Raw genomic sequence first — 13,786 nt, 5'->3', positions numbered from 1 at the left:
GCAGGCAAAAAAGCAGCATGCTAACTGCCATTTCCTAAATGGAGGGACATCCGTTAGTTGAGAAGTTTCACCTTCTGTATCCAACTTAGTATACTGAACTGACAGTGAGTTTTGTTGGTGGCTAAAGTTATGACAGCTGGTTGATATAGCTTATTATTTGATTACCCCTATTCAAGCCTTTCTCATAATAAGGATAAAGTATAAGACAGTGATGAAACATTAACTAATCATTCTGAGTTCCTAACAACTAACTAGTAGTTGTAACTTTGTTTAATTAACAGCTTTATCCTTCTACCAAGACCTTTTAGTCAAGGACCTTTTCTCTAGGACAGTGTTTCTCAACCTCAGCAACTTTAAGATGAGTGGACTTCAACTCCCAGAATTCCCTAGCCAGCATACTGGCTGGGAAATTCTGGGAGTTGAAGTCCACTCATCTTAAAGCTGCTGAGGTTGAGAAACATTGCTCTAGGAAGTAGAAAAGCATTCCCTTTGTATGTGGGATTTTTTTTTTCAAAACTACAAATTAATATGGTCTTTCTGGGAACCTCAAGAGCTATTTCAAACAATCTCTGCTGCCTAGCACCTAAACACTGGACTCCCCCGTGCCCTCTTCTACCTGGTCCTTTCCTGCTGGCTTCCTCTCCTGGCTACTACATGTCATGTTTAGATCTTAGAATGGTTCCACATAAGTCCTCCACAGAATCTCAGGAGTACCAAGATAATGTTGTCTTCCATTTGTTAATAGTACAGTGTTTTTTCCACCTTTTTTGCCAACTCTTTTCCCCCCCCACTTTTCTACACACCAAAGAACTCCATTCAGGAGAGAAAAGTGAAATAAGTGCACAGTGATACACTGATTGCCACAATGGGCAGGAGGTGTGAGAGATGGGCAGCTATATAAATGTGATGTATAAATAAATTACATAAATAAATAAACCAGAGGGGATCAGGTAAGGAAAGTAGCAGCTGCCTTGTGTTCTGCTGCACTGGGACATGGAATGCGAGATCACAATTCTTAAATATTTGACTTTTGTGCAGTCTCCATTCCATAGCACAAGCTGCATTTAAGGAACTTTCCTTGGACAAAAACTTTCCTTGGTCCTTACTGAACCAAAGATAACATTTCCTTGGTTTCTAAAGAAATTTGCGATATAGTATAAGTAGTTACTGTTCAGGAAATGTGGCTAAAGCATTTAACCTTAGTGGCACTGAAGGAGGAAAATTAAGACAGAAAGAGAAACAGAGACGGACATGAAAACAAACCTCTGCTGGTTATCAACTCTCTCCTTGGGTGCTGCTAGAGCCAGAATTCTTGGGTTTGGCCGTCTCAACGAAGACCTTGAGGAAAGGGGCCATAAGGTCTCTTGATTTCCCCAGACTAACTTGCTATTATGAATACAAAATGCAAGTGCCAGTTAAAATGAGTACACAACCATATAACCTGATAACATGTAAATAATAAACAATAATAAAATACTATATTTATTACAGAGCATAAGATCTATGCCTGATACCTACAACTACCTCTCACATTATTAAAAATGTATTATACAGTATATCCTTAGATTGTGCTTATACATACATGCTATTGTATGTATAAATTATGGTAACTATTCCTTTTTAAACTATCTGTAAATTAAAACTATTTGGGCAGAGAATATGACAAAGATATGTATAATGATGAGGTTGGCTTGTTGTGAGCGGTAAATTCACTAACACAGTTCACAATTAATGTAAACTCACCCTCATGAAACCCCCTCACCATACAAGTATTAGCAAAATGAAAACAGACCAAAAATATTATTTTTATAAATTTCTGGCCTCAAGGCAAAATGCCTCACAAAACAAGACTGTCTGGGGAATTCTGGGAGTTGAAGTCCACACATTCTAAAGTTGTCAAGATTGAAAAACACTGCTATAAACGCTAGAGCAGCAACAGTCCCATAAATTGGGAGTTGTTAAATTCTGCCCACACAAAAGCAAACCTGTTAGTAACATTGCAAAATGAAAGGGACTATAGGAAGAGCAACAATTGCCAATAGCACTGTATGATTCATCTCCACATATTAATAAACTAAACAATTCTTGGTATGTTTACACTGGAATAATCTACCTGAACTGATCTTGAAGATGTACTAATAAGGGTGGAGTTTCATTAAGTTAAATTTTAATATACCAAAACCATAATTTTATTTTTCTTTTTTTATACTAATGAGGCCACTGCAAGATGGCAGGGATCTTGAACCAGGCACTTTAGCAGAAAGATTGATATGTCTTACTATCTGCACTAAGATGGTAGCTTGGCATGAGAAGTAGCTACTAGCCTGTTCTCTACTGGTGCTCAGTATTACTAGTGCAAAGAGCCTTTTGTAACTAATTAGTTAATTCACCAGGGAGCAAGTGAGACAACTGAATAAAACATCTGAATTGCTCTGTACTGTACCCACTAAGGGTACAGTAGGGACAGGCAAGTTGGCAACCACAGTCACTCAGGTGCTCACTTATATTCTTTTGATGCCCAAGCTCTCTACTCCATGTGGCTGTATTCTTATTTTTAGATTCTTTTAATTAAAACAAATAGAGTGCAGGCATGCTGCAAAATCAAGCCCCAGTCTCTAATACCATCTGAACTCCATATAGACCAGTGTTTTTCAAACTTAGCAACTTTAAGATATGTGGACTTCAACTCCCAGAATTCCCCAGCCAGCATGTTGGCTAGCTAGGGAATTCTGGGAGTTGAAGTCCATACGTCTTAAAGTTGCCAAGTTTGAGAAACACTGATATAGACCCTAAAGCCACTTTTAGAAAATGGTAATAGTGAATGACAAAGGCCAATGTTTTCTTTGCAAGCGTGCTCTGAAAAAAGGCAGAAGTAAATTGGAGTGGTAAGGAGTAACCTGGAGAGCTAGAAGCATGATTAAGAGCAGGCCACATCTACCCTGTGAATAGGCAACACCCACTGGCAGCCATTTCATTAATGTACTTACACCATAGTTGGAAAATGTCAAATGTTCTGACAACTTCACCTAAACCACACTATAAAGACTATCAATATCTTGATATCCAACTCACCGATGAAAATTCCATACATCTTTTGTTGGCTTTGGTTTTGCAAGCTCTTGTAACCTGGAAAATGCAAATTTTAAAACATTACACACTGTTGGGGAAAACTACTGTGCATGGAAACTCAATTCGGTACAATTTTACAGCTTGACAAACCTCCCCAACTTCACTGAGCAACTTCCAACCATGCACTGCATCTAATTATATCAAGTGCAAATGCCACAGTTACATTCCTCCAGATCTTTAACTTCCATTACTACTGATTTGCCCTGGGAGCACTGAGAGAGAATAGACAAGGAGATTATGTATTATTACTGCAGGTTCATTAAATACAAAAACCCAGGTAATACATTTAGCTAATTACATTTAATCTCCAATATTATTCTATCATGTATAAAACTTGCTTCTAGGCAAAAGCTTCATTGAGAGGCACTAATGCATTGGGGTGGTAGGCCTTCAGTTCAAGCTAAGACATGTTCAAGGACAAAAATTCTTTGCAAGACAAACACCACCCTCAAGTTCATAATAATGTTTTCTTAAAAGAGAAGAGTGTGAGAATAACTATCATGAAAGGAGGAAGAATCTCTCTCCCAGCCAGTGACAGAGACCATGAAAGAGAGAAAGTTCTTCCTCCTTCAGCCATTAGCCACATAGGCAGTGAGTTAGGGCAAGTGAAACATTGCTAGGACTAGGCCAGGACCCAGGGATGTGCTCCATCCTTGGTGACTAGTTTCTAAGGGTGTCTCTCTGTTGACATAACAGCACAAAGGTGTGCAGTTGTGCCAGAAGCATTAATATCAAGCCTAGTCAAGCTTGCAGCTCCAGGTTGTATATCAAATATAGGGAACCCTCTAGTGCCTGAAAGAATTGGATTTGTTGCTCACTTTTAGGGTTCATTTGGACACCTACTTTCCATCCTGGAGTCAGCAGCAAAGCATATTGACATTACTGTACTTCCCCCAGGGATGAGTGTTATTGCACTCCAGGAACAAGGCTAGGCAGTGTTGTAGTCTTACAAATTTTAATATGGGACAGTTTCAGGGCAGCCACCGGTGGGTTCCCCGTTGCCCTTTCCCCTCCCACCCAGCATCACTTCCCAATGGGAAAAACAACCATCCATTGCTATACAAAATGTGTGGCAGGGCAGAATTTAGGGGACTCTGGATACTGCCTCCCAGAGTACCCAGTTAATTTTTTTTTAAAAAAAATTCCCCATACATCTATCCATTCCCTTTGGGATCAACTGTCCTATGTAGAGAAGAAAAAAGGCAAAACCAAAAATGCAAATATTTCTCACCCCACAAGTGCAATTCCATTCACTAAAATGCCTTTATGTATAACAGCCAGGAAAAAAAATAAACTGTATTTATTAAGCTTATCCTGCCCTCTTACAAGACTTTTCCATTGGATTATGGATCTCCTTGATTTAAAAAAAAAAGAGAGAAAAAGGGGAGATCGTCCAGACTGATGGACCTGTCAAAAATAAACAAAGAAAAAGACTGGATAAGTCAGGAAACTGCACTACTCTTCTTCATAGACATGTTTACAAGGGCAGTGGGCCAATCAGGGGGTTAACCCTTGGCCTGGGTAACCATTTAAAAGCCTCTAAGCTGATGAGTTTACATCATTAAATGAGCTAACAGGCCATTTCCTTCCTTCCTTCCTTCCTGCCTGCCTTCCTTCCCTGGACTTACAGGCTGCTCCAATTGTGAATTATTCTCAATAGCATACACCCCACCACCATAAACTGGGTTTAAAATAATACAATAAAAAGAAACACATCAATAATATCATACAACCTACAATACATATAGCACCAGGAAGAATCATCCATATAACCAAGGGTCAAAAAACCCCTCCACTACCAGTGGGAACAGGATCACAACATTCTAGTCTTCAAGGCCTGGTGGAGTAACTGTATTGTAAAGGCCTTCCTGACAACCAGGAGGAAGGGAGGGAGACACAGTAGAGATTTATAAGCAGAGAAGTCCCTTCCGTTACAATAATATTCTTTTATAATGACTGGGTGGAAAGTATGTGGGGACCCTATTGGATTTGCTGAAATGGTTGACACGGGCATCCACAGGAAGCCAACAGGGGGCAAATGATGAAATGCACACTGTGACTTCCCTCTTCTGCATGCATGTTGCGATAGTGTACAAATATATATGAAGACCAGAATTTGCCTTGTGATGTCACTATGCATGCTTCATCATTTTGATGAAACTTCTGGATCCTGCAGAAGTTATGATGCAACTTATTTCTAGGAAGTTACTTCATTAAGATGAGAACATGACCACTAACTTGATTGACTTTTTAGATGGTTAGGCAGTCATACAACACAGGTTTATTAACAGCCCTCAGTTATGATAGCCTGGTAAAACTTTCATGTTTAAAGAAATAGAGTTCTGGGTATCAGATGCTTGGGACAAATTTTTGCCCATCTTGTCAGCCTCCAGGTACTATACTGAACATTATAGCACAATGGCAGTTAGGCCAAACTTTGGCACACACTAGTTGCAAGTGCAGGTAGCGGCTGTCAGCGACTTCTGGTCTTTACAAGAAAAGAGCCAATGTTAACAGACTTCAATTTCCCAGGGGTATCTAGCTGGCTTCTCAAAAGAACAAAATACTGAACTACATTGATCACTGTCTAAACCTGAGAAAGCTCTGGTTTTCTTACGTGCAGCAATTTAACTGTAAAGAGATCACCTATGCAATTAATGTTCAGTCCAAATTTATGTCAAACAGGAACTGTGTCAAAATTCTGACACATCCTTTGCTTTGGCTAATACTGTGAATCCTTCCTTATACACATTATATAGCTGTTATCTCCCAATTAATATTAAAATTGATAGTATTTCTTTGTTCCTGACTCTCCTGCGCAATCTCCCTGCCCCACACGCATAAACTAGCTACAGGAGAGGTAAATATGGATAAGCTGGCAATGATGGAGAATCAGCAGCTCTCTCCAGTTCTGCTTCTGCTACAAGGGCTGATATGTTCCGTTAAGACTGATTGACATCTATGAGGATTTTGTTGAGGAAGAAAAGATTGTGAAGTCATCCTCAACCTCCTTAACCCATATAAATGTCATTACTGTAATATATTAGGGGTAGAGTATATGTTTACTGGTGTCATTGTATTTTATTTTTCTCATTTTTAATTTCTTTTCATAGGATCAAGATAGTCTGCAGGCCAGACACTGCAAAAAGATTTCAAGTGATTGACTAATTATGACCGTTGATGCAAATCATACATATTGGAAAGCCTACTGGCTACCTGAGAAGACAAGATAAGTAAATGTATTCAGTTAGTTTCTCACACCGACAGACTATAGGAAGAGGGAAGATGATTTTTTGTCCTCTCTGGATGGAATTCCTACATATCCTCAAACTCAGTTCCACAGACTCTCTGAAGCAAATATTGGGGAGGAGATCAGAAAAGGAGAGGAATGTCCTGTTTTGCAAACTGAAACCTGGATGTATGACTTTGGATATCACCCTGGATTCCAGAATTTATTTATATAGCTACTCAGAGATGGGGGCTTGATGATTTTATCTTACCTTTCACTTGAATAAAACCCATAGGAAGTAGCTGCAAGAGAAGCAAAATAGAACAGATGGATCTGAAACCTATGTCCACATTCCATGGTTAATTATATATTCTAAGTAGTTCAGTAATGTTTGGAAGTGGGGTGGGGATTAAACCAGCAAGGTGGCACATGGAGTGTCACAATACAATCTCCACCCTTTTTCTACCTGTGTGCGATGTTGCCAAAATGGAAACCAGGAACTGCAGTCCTAGAAATGAAAATTCCTACTTGATAAAGTGCTAAGAGGGCTCAAGATACAAAAATGCCATGAATTACAGCAAAAATGTGGCTTTGCTTAACTGTACAATCTTAAATGTTTTGTATAGTATTGCACACTTTAGAACTTGGCCAGCATGGGAACTTCTGGGTTTGGAGGACCAAAGGGCACAACTAGTTTTCCTTAAACATCTAAGAAACTTGTAGCATCCTGAATGCTAAGAAATATATTCTTGCATAAGCTAAGAAATATATTCTTGCGTAAGATTATAATTTGTTTTTAAGCCTTTTGTTTTGTGCTTTAAAGACTAACATGATCCCCTATACAGTACCTTAAGCAGGACATACTTTACAATGCAAGAAAAGGCATATTACCCCCTATGGATTTATATATATGGCCATGAGAAGTGCCATAGCACTCTGTCCCCTGTAATATGTCCTTTGTACTTTTCTGGCATGGCTACTAGTATTGCAATTTATTTATTGTGTTGTCTACTATGATTGTATTTCTGTTTGTCACACTGATCATTGAATAATAATAATAATATTCTGGGATTCTAGAAATTAGGATCACCTTAAATGTTCAAGTACCCCACATAATGCTGGGATAGTGGTTTTGTTCTGCAAATGATGGATGTATTTTTCTTCTTCTTTCTTCTGGTTTTTACTGTTTTTATTCTTTGAATAATTTTGCAGTGAGCTGTAGCTTGAAAAACCTTATGCCTTTTAATAACATGTGTTAAGTCATAAAAGGTGCTACCAGTCTCCTTCTGATTTTTGGCTACCTCCTATATTGTTTTTGAAATGTGAGGCCCAATAAACTCATATTCTAAAGGGTTTTCTGGGTGATGTCTGCCCCACGGGGGTGGGGGGAACTATTTTATTTAGTTATACCAGCTGGTGGTAAGTGGCAAGGGTAGTTCCATGTGCAATGTGAATTCTAGCTGCTGCAGCAATAAAATAATAATAATAATAATAATAATAATAATAATAATAATAATAATAAATGGGTATAAATAAGACAAAAGAGATAAAAAGACTAGCTGTTATCTCTAGTTTTCAGAGAAGAAGAGCTTGTTCCACAGAAGCATTAGCCATCTTCCTGGCCCTCCTCAGTTCACTAAGAGTAAAATATAAATAACTGAGCATTACATGGGTTGATACGTAAACTATAAAAGGGATTTTTAGAAAGTTACAGAATTGTTTTAAGTACAGCATTAAACACATTAACTGCTTAATTTGTTGCACTTCTTTCGTTCCCAATTTGTAAACACTGAGAAATGGCATCTTCGTTCAAATGGTAAAGCAAAAGATGGATGAAGTCCCCATAAAATCCATCCAGCTGTGCAAACAGCTCCCTTGCAATGGAACTGTTACTGTCTTACTGTCTTAAAACAAAGAAGAAAACATTAAACTGTGTTTCTCAACCTTGGCACTTTAAGATGAGTGGACTTCAACTCCCAGAATTCCCCAGCCAGCATGGCTGGCTGGGGAATTCTGGGAGTTGAAGTCCACTCATCTTAAAGTGCCAAGGTTGAGAAACACTGCATTAAACGATTTCCCCCCTAGAACGATCTATGTCACCTGAGTGACCTATTTAGCCCTTTCCCGGTGGAGGCAAAGCGCACGATCGTGATGATACCTTTTCCTTCAAGCCCTTTTTTCCTGAAATCCAAAGTCAAACTTAACGCCTTGGCTTCCTCCTCCCGCGGACATCCATTCTGTACCTAGCGGGATCTCACTCTGCGAGGTGCCATAACTGCAGTGCACAACTGAGGGCAGGTTCCGCCCGGAAAGAGGGTGGCATTCAGACGGTCTTCCCTTTTACCCACCTGACTGCGGCTCGCCCATCCTGCACGAGGAGGAAGCTGCTTCCCTCAGCTCACGCCGCAGCCTGCAGTGGTAGAAAAGCGGGCGCTCGGGAGCGTCCCTTGCGTTCGTCTTTGTTTCCGTCGCCACGGCAACCTAGGGAATTCCCGCCCCCCCCCTCGGTCTGTTTGTTTCCCTCTCTCTGAACTTCCCGCGCCGCGAGAGGGCGCGTGGGACCTGCGGGTTCCGTTCCTAACAGTGCAAAATTCTCTTCGACTTCATCACTTTCCTATTCAAGAAGATTCTGTGCAGTTGTTAACCCTGACTCTGCTGCCCTGACCTTTGTGACTATATCGCACATGCAGATTCGCTATCCTTCTGTTTGCCGTGCTCTAAAATCTGAAAACCGAGAAAAGGGAGCCAAACATTTCCACCACCTTCCTGAGGGTGCAATCTTCCTTAACTTAGTCCAGAAAACAAGGGATCATCGCAGGGAACCTGGTTCAATATTATGTAAACAAACGCACAATGGAGGAGGATAAAAATATTTTGGTTTAATAAAAAAGGAAGTTTTAACATTCGAGCAGGAAACACTTCTAGAAAAGTTTGGTAGTTTTTGTTCTTACAAAAAGTTTATAAGATATACCTTTTTCTTAACACAAAAAAAGCTGCTTGTGTCGCCTTGTGTGCCACTGTATGTGGTGCTACCACCACCACCAAAGATCTCTTTCTCAAAAATGAGAAAGAAGAATTTTGTTCCATTGATGTAGCTGAAAGTACCTCTATGCTGAAAATTGCAACAATTCTGAATGAAATTAGATCATGGGAGCCACCTTGCCTCTCTAGGCAAAAGCCATCACTCTTAAAAATTGTGAAAAAGGATGTCACGTGGTGAAGCAAAGAACGAGAGGGTAACACCAACACCTTCCTCCACTGTTAACATTTCTCCGGAAACCTTTCTCACCAATTGTCCCTGCCCTCAATTCAGAGCAGTATACTTTTACTCTGAAATATCTAGGCTTTTGTTCTTAGACAGAAAACGAAGTGGAAGAACTGTTTTAGAACGTTACCACCCCATTTTAAAAGATGACAACCCATATTTGAAGGGAGGGTTTTGGCCTCTTGTGTCATTCTGGCTGATGCTTTCAAAGTGAGAGCTGGCTACGTGAAAATCAGCAAAGGGAGGTGCTGGTGGAGGCCCTCGGTATTGCATCTGAACTGGCTGGAAACATGTAAGTACAAAGCCAGATTCTCGCCAGACCACATCTTTTCACAGCAGCTTGTGGCCACAAGTTTTCTGGGTGGACTACAAAGTTATTACAAGAATAAAAACACTAAAAACAAGAAGTACACCATAAGAAGAAACTCACTATCCCAGTGTTATGTGGGATATTTAAACTTTTCAAAATAATCTCAATTCTTCTAGGAATTTATACTAAGACTATTAGTATTATTAAATGACCAATCAATATGACAGAAAGACAAAGACATGAGACAACAAATTATATAGCACATTATAAAATTAGGAGATAAGAGCCATATGAGCTATCTGAAATATATCAACCAGCTAAGGTCTAAAATCAAATTAAATTGTTAATATCGTAGAACTAAAATAAAATAAAACTTCACCAACGGGAGTGTATCTAGGCATACTTGCAGAACCAAATTTGACTGTTACAAATGGAACAAAGCAGGATAATTAGCAGTCTAGTGGACATTACAGGTGGTCCTGGCTTAACCACCACTCGCTCAGTGACTGTTCAAACTTGCAATGGTTTTGAATGAGTGGAACTTGCGCCTGGTCCTCTGAGTTCTGGCCAATGCAATTTCCCGTGGTCATTTGGTTGCCATTTGCAACCTTCTTTGCCAGCTTCTGACAAGCAAAGTCAATAGGGAAGCCAGCAGGAGGTCGCAAATGGCAACTACGATGTCCTTGCTTAATGACCTGCGGTGATTCGCTTTAATGATGGCAACTGGGAGTGCCAGAATTGTCGTTGTTAACCAAGGACTACCTGTATAGATTTGGTGACTGCCTCAGTGTGTTGATGTCAGCCAAGAGCTGATTTTCATACTGTAGTCGCAGAACAAAATTCTTGGCTGCCAATTATGGCTAGGCAACAACTGATATAAAATGACAGTGTCCAGCATTTTCCATGTCATTTTTAGTACATGTCAAAGAAACCTGAGTCATGCAATCAGTCTGTATGAGACTTTAAATACAAGAGGATTTTTTTCTGCTCCTCAGTCTAGAATTGGTAAAAAATTCTGAGTTTTCATCAGCAAATAAACTGCACTATTTCAATTGTCCAGATATCCAGAAATAAAGCAACAGGTCAAATTTTGCAGTGGTTCTTCCTTCTTCCTCTCTTATTGCCTTTTCACTGATGTGACTATCTTTTCCTCTTCCTATCTTCTCAATACAAGTAATTTTCTTATTAGAATCTTTATCTGAATCTTAATGAAGGATATACTTCATTCAGGATTTGAATGCAAAAGCAAAAGTTGTATGAGTTACATAATAATCATGCATTGTATAAATCCTTCAAGAAACACTTTTTTGTATAAGGATTCTTTGGATTAAATTCTGATTAATTATATACCATCAGGTCGGTGTTAATTCTTGGCAATCACGTAAATAGACCTTCAGTAAAACACACACATACAGAATTTAAAACAAACCAATAACATTTAAAATACAGAACAAAGAAACCCTTAAGACAATAACAAGAAGAGGATACCACCTGGCTTCTGCAAGCCATAGCTATTGCAAGAAACTTGGCAACTTTTGTAGTGGTTGTCCAAGTTAGGTCTTCCAGAAAGAAGATAATTTCTTGATCAGAGTTTAATTAAGGCTTTGTCTGGGCCACGAGACCATACCCTCTGGAGTGAAATGCCACAGTATATTAGATCTGAATCAATATGCCTTCTCATAGATGAGGAAAACCTAACCAGTAGAGTGAGGTGAACCAGAGACTCACCCCAATGGATTTGTTTCAGCCAAAACCTGAGACAACAAATTCTCAGGTGGGCCCCAAGAGAAATGCAGCCTAGCCAAGCAAGGGTATTCAAAGTTGAGTGTGGGACACGGACAACAGCTTTCAGAAACTTAGAGTGAATGGCTTCTAAAGTTCAGGCATCCTTAGAAACAGAGAATTGTGCACCGCATAACAGCAAGCACAAGACCTTTGTTTTTTACCGCTGCAGGGACCAGCATATTTTAAGATCGCATTAGAAACTTTTTGAGCTCTAATAGCAAGTTCATTCAGTTGGTTGTTCCAGGGGGTAGAAAGTTAAAAGTGGATGCCTAGGTACTTAAAGTCCTTGACCCGATCAATTGGTTAATTTTCCATTTAACATGGGACTTAAGGTGCATTCTAGAGAGAACTAAAACTTTAGTTTTGGAGTAGTTGATTTCAAGAAATTCCCTAGAACAGGACACTACAGCAGCTAGGCATCTACGAAGGTCCACTTGTGTTACAGGTAAGATGGTTGCATCATCTGCATACAGGAGGATTGAAACAGGATGGTGGGCAAATGTTGGGGGTGGAATTCTGGTCACAACAATGTCATTTATTTAAAAGTTAATTAGGGGGCAAGAATACAGCCGTTTGACCCCTTTGAGGATAGGGATGGTTAAACTGCCATTACAACTGCCTCTAATCTGTTGCAGTATTTTGATGTAGCAAAATTATCAATCTGAGAAGGTGATGATCAATGGATGTTGCAGTTAATTTCCTCATAGACTCTCACGGGGACTTGGTCAAAGGCTGCCTTAAATCAACAAAAGCAGCACTGGGCTAGGAATATTTTTCAGCTAAATGATGCAGAATTGCACACTGATCCATGGTGGAATATCCTGATCTAAAGTGTGCTTGTTTGGGGGCTAAGATATTCTCTGGATACAAGCAGTCTATAAAAGTTTATGGTATAAAAACTGAGCAGTTTACTGATAACTGACATTAAGTTAATTGGGCGATAGCTGATTTTATCTATTACCTTTCTTGTATAATGGAAGTGTAGAATCAACCCATTTGATGGGGAGCGATAGGTTATTAATGGCAGTAAATGGGGGGGGCTAACAGAGGCTTACCAATCAGGATTTGTTTTCAACCATTTTGGCATAATCATATCTTTACCTGGGAAAACTGGAGAAATCGGTTTTTGGATTTCTAATTGTGTGAGACTGGGGGCCGATCTGGGTATGGATCAGATATTTGGGGGGGGGGAAGAGAATTACCACTAAAGGGAGCACTGAATAAGTTACCAAAGTATTTTATCTGGGATTCTAAAGATATTACATCATTAGCACTGGGGCTAGGTTTATCTGAAGAGCATGAAATAAGATGCCATAACAGACAACCATCCTTATTTGTTACTGCCTGTTGAAACCCTATCTCACTAATGAATAGTTTTGCTTTTTTTCTCTCAGGAGCTTTTTATAATTCTTTTTTTTTAGTACCAGAAATGTTTCACAATAGGGAGAATCATTATGGAACTGGGCATTTCCATAAGCTGAGGTTACCATAATCTTGGCTCGAACACAATCCTTATCAAACCAAGGTTTGGAGTGCTTATTTGAACAGTATGAATTGGAGTTTGATTAGACTAAACTGTTCTGAGGTAAGTGTGGGTCTTCCGGGCTGTGTGGCTGTGGTCTTGAAGTCTTGTTTCCTAACGTTTCGCCAGCACCTGTGACCGGCATCTTCAGAGTGCAGGAGCACAGACAGGAGCAGTTCTCTCTGTGCCCAGGGTGAAGTGACCCTTCTGTGGGTATTTATAGAGATCTGGGGGGGGTGTGTGGGGGGGTTGGGTTGGGGTTGAAGATGCCGGTCACAGGTGCTGGCGAAACGTTAGGAAACAAGACTTCAAGACCACGGCCACACAGCCCGGAAGACCCACACCAGCCATCGTATGCCGGCCGTGAAAGCCTTCGACAATACATTGTTCTGAGGTAAACCAGTAACTTTTTTGAAGTGTGGCAAAAATGTCATGAGTATCATTGATTGTACCAATAATTTGTTTCAAATGGTTGACTTATGAAGATTCAAGAAATTAATCTACAGCAGCTAACATTTTACTAGTATTAAACTTTTTACTCTCAGG

General features: G+C 39.8%; 1 protein-coding gene across 1 annotated transcript in view; it reads right to left on the bottom strand.

Moving 5' to 3' along the window:
- SPMAP2L (sperm microtubule associated protein 2 like) overlaps positions 1–8,817 on the bottom strand; it is a 28,368-nt gene extending 19,551 nt beyond the window's left edge. Inside the window, exons 1-4 of the mRNA XM_088147456.1 lie at positions 8,707–8,817; positions 6,630–6,660; positions 3,073–3,126; positions 1,264–1,386 (exon numbers count right to left, since the gene is read on the bottom strand). Of these exons, the coding sequence (XP_088003582.1) occupies positions 1,264–1,386; positions 3,073–3,126; positions 6,630–6,660; positions 8,707–8,725 (227 nt within the window). The 5' untranslated portion in view covers positions 8,726–8,817. The remainder of the gene's footprint in view (positions 1–1,263; positions 1,387–3,072; positions 3,127–6,629; positions 6,661–8,706) is intronic.
- Between the last annotated feature and the right edge of the window lie 4,969 nt (positions 8,818–13,786).

Source organism: Python bivittatus, unplaced genomic scaffold (assembly GCF_059951505.1).
Source record: "Python bivittatus isolate LINGU-HERP-01145 unplaced genomic scaffold, Pbiv_v1 ctg000520_np1212, whole genome shotgun sequence".
Taxonomy (NCBI): domain Eukaryota; kingdom Metazoa; phylum Chordata; class Lepidosauria; order Squamata; family Pythonidae; genus Python; species Python bivittatus.
Note: the sequence above shows the minus strand (reverse complement) of the source record. Positions and strands in the feature narration are given on the sequence as shown.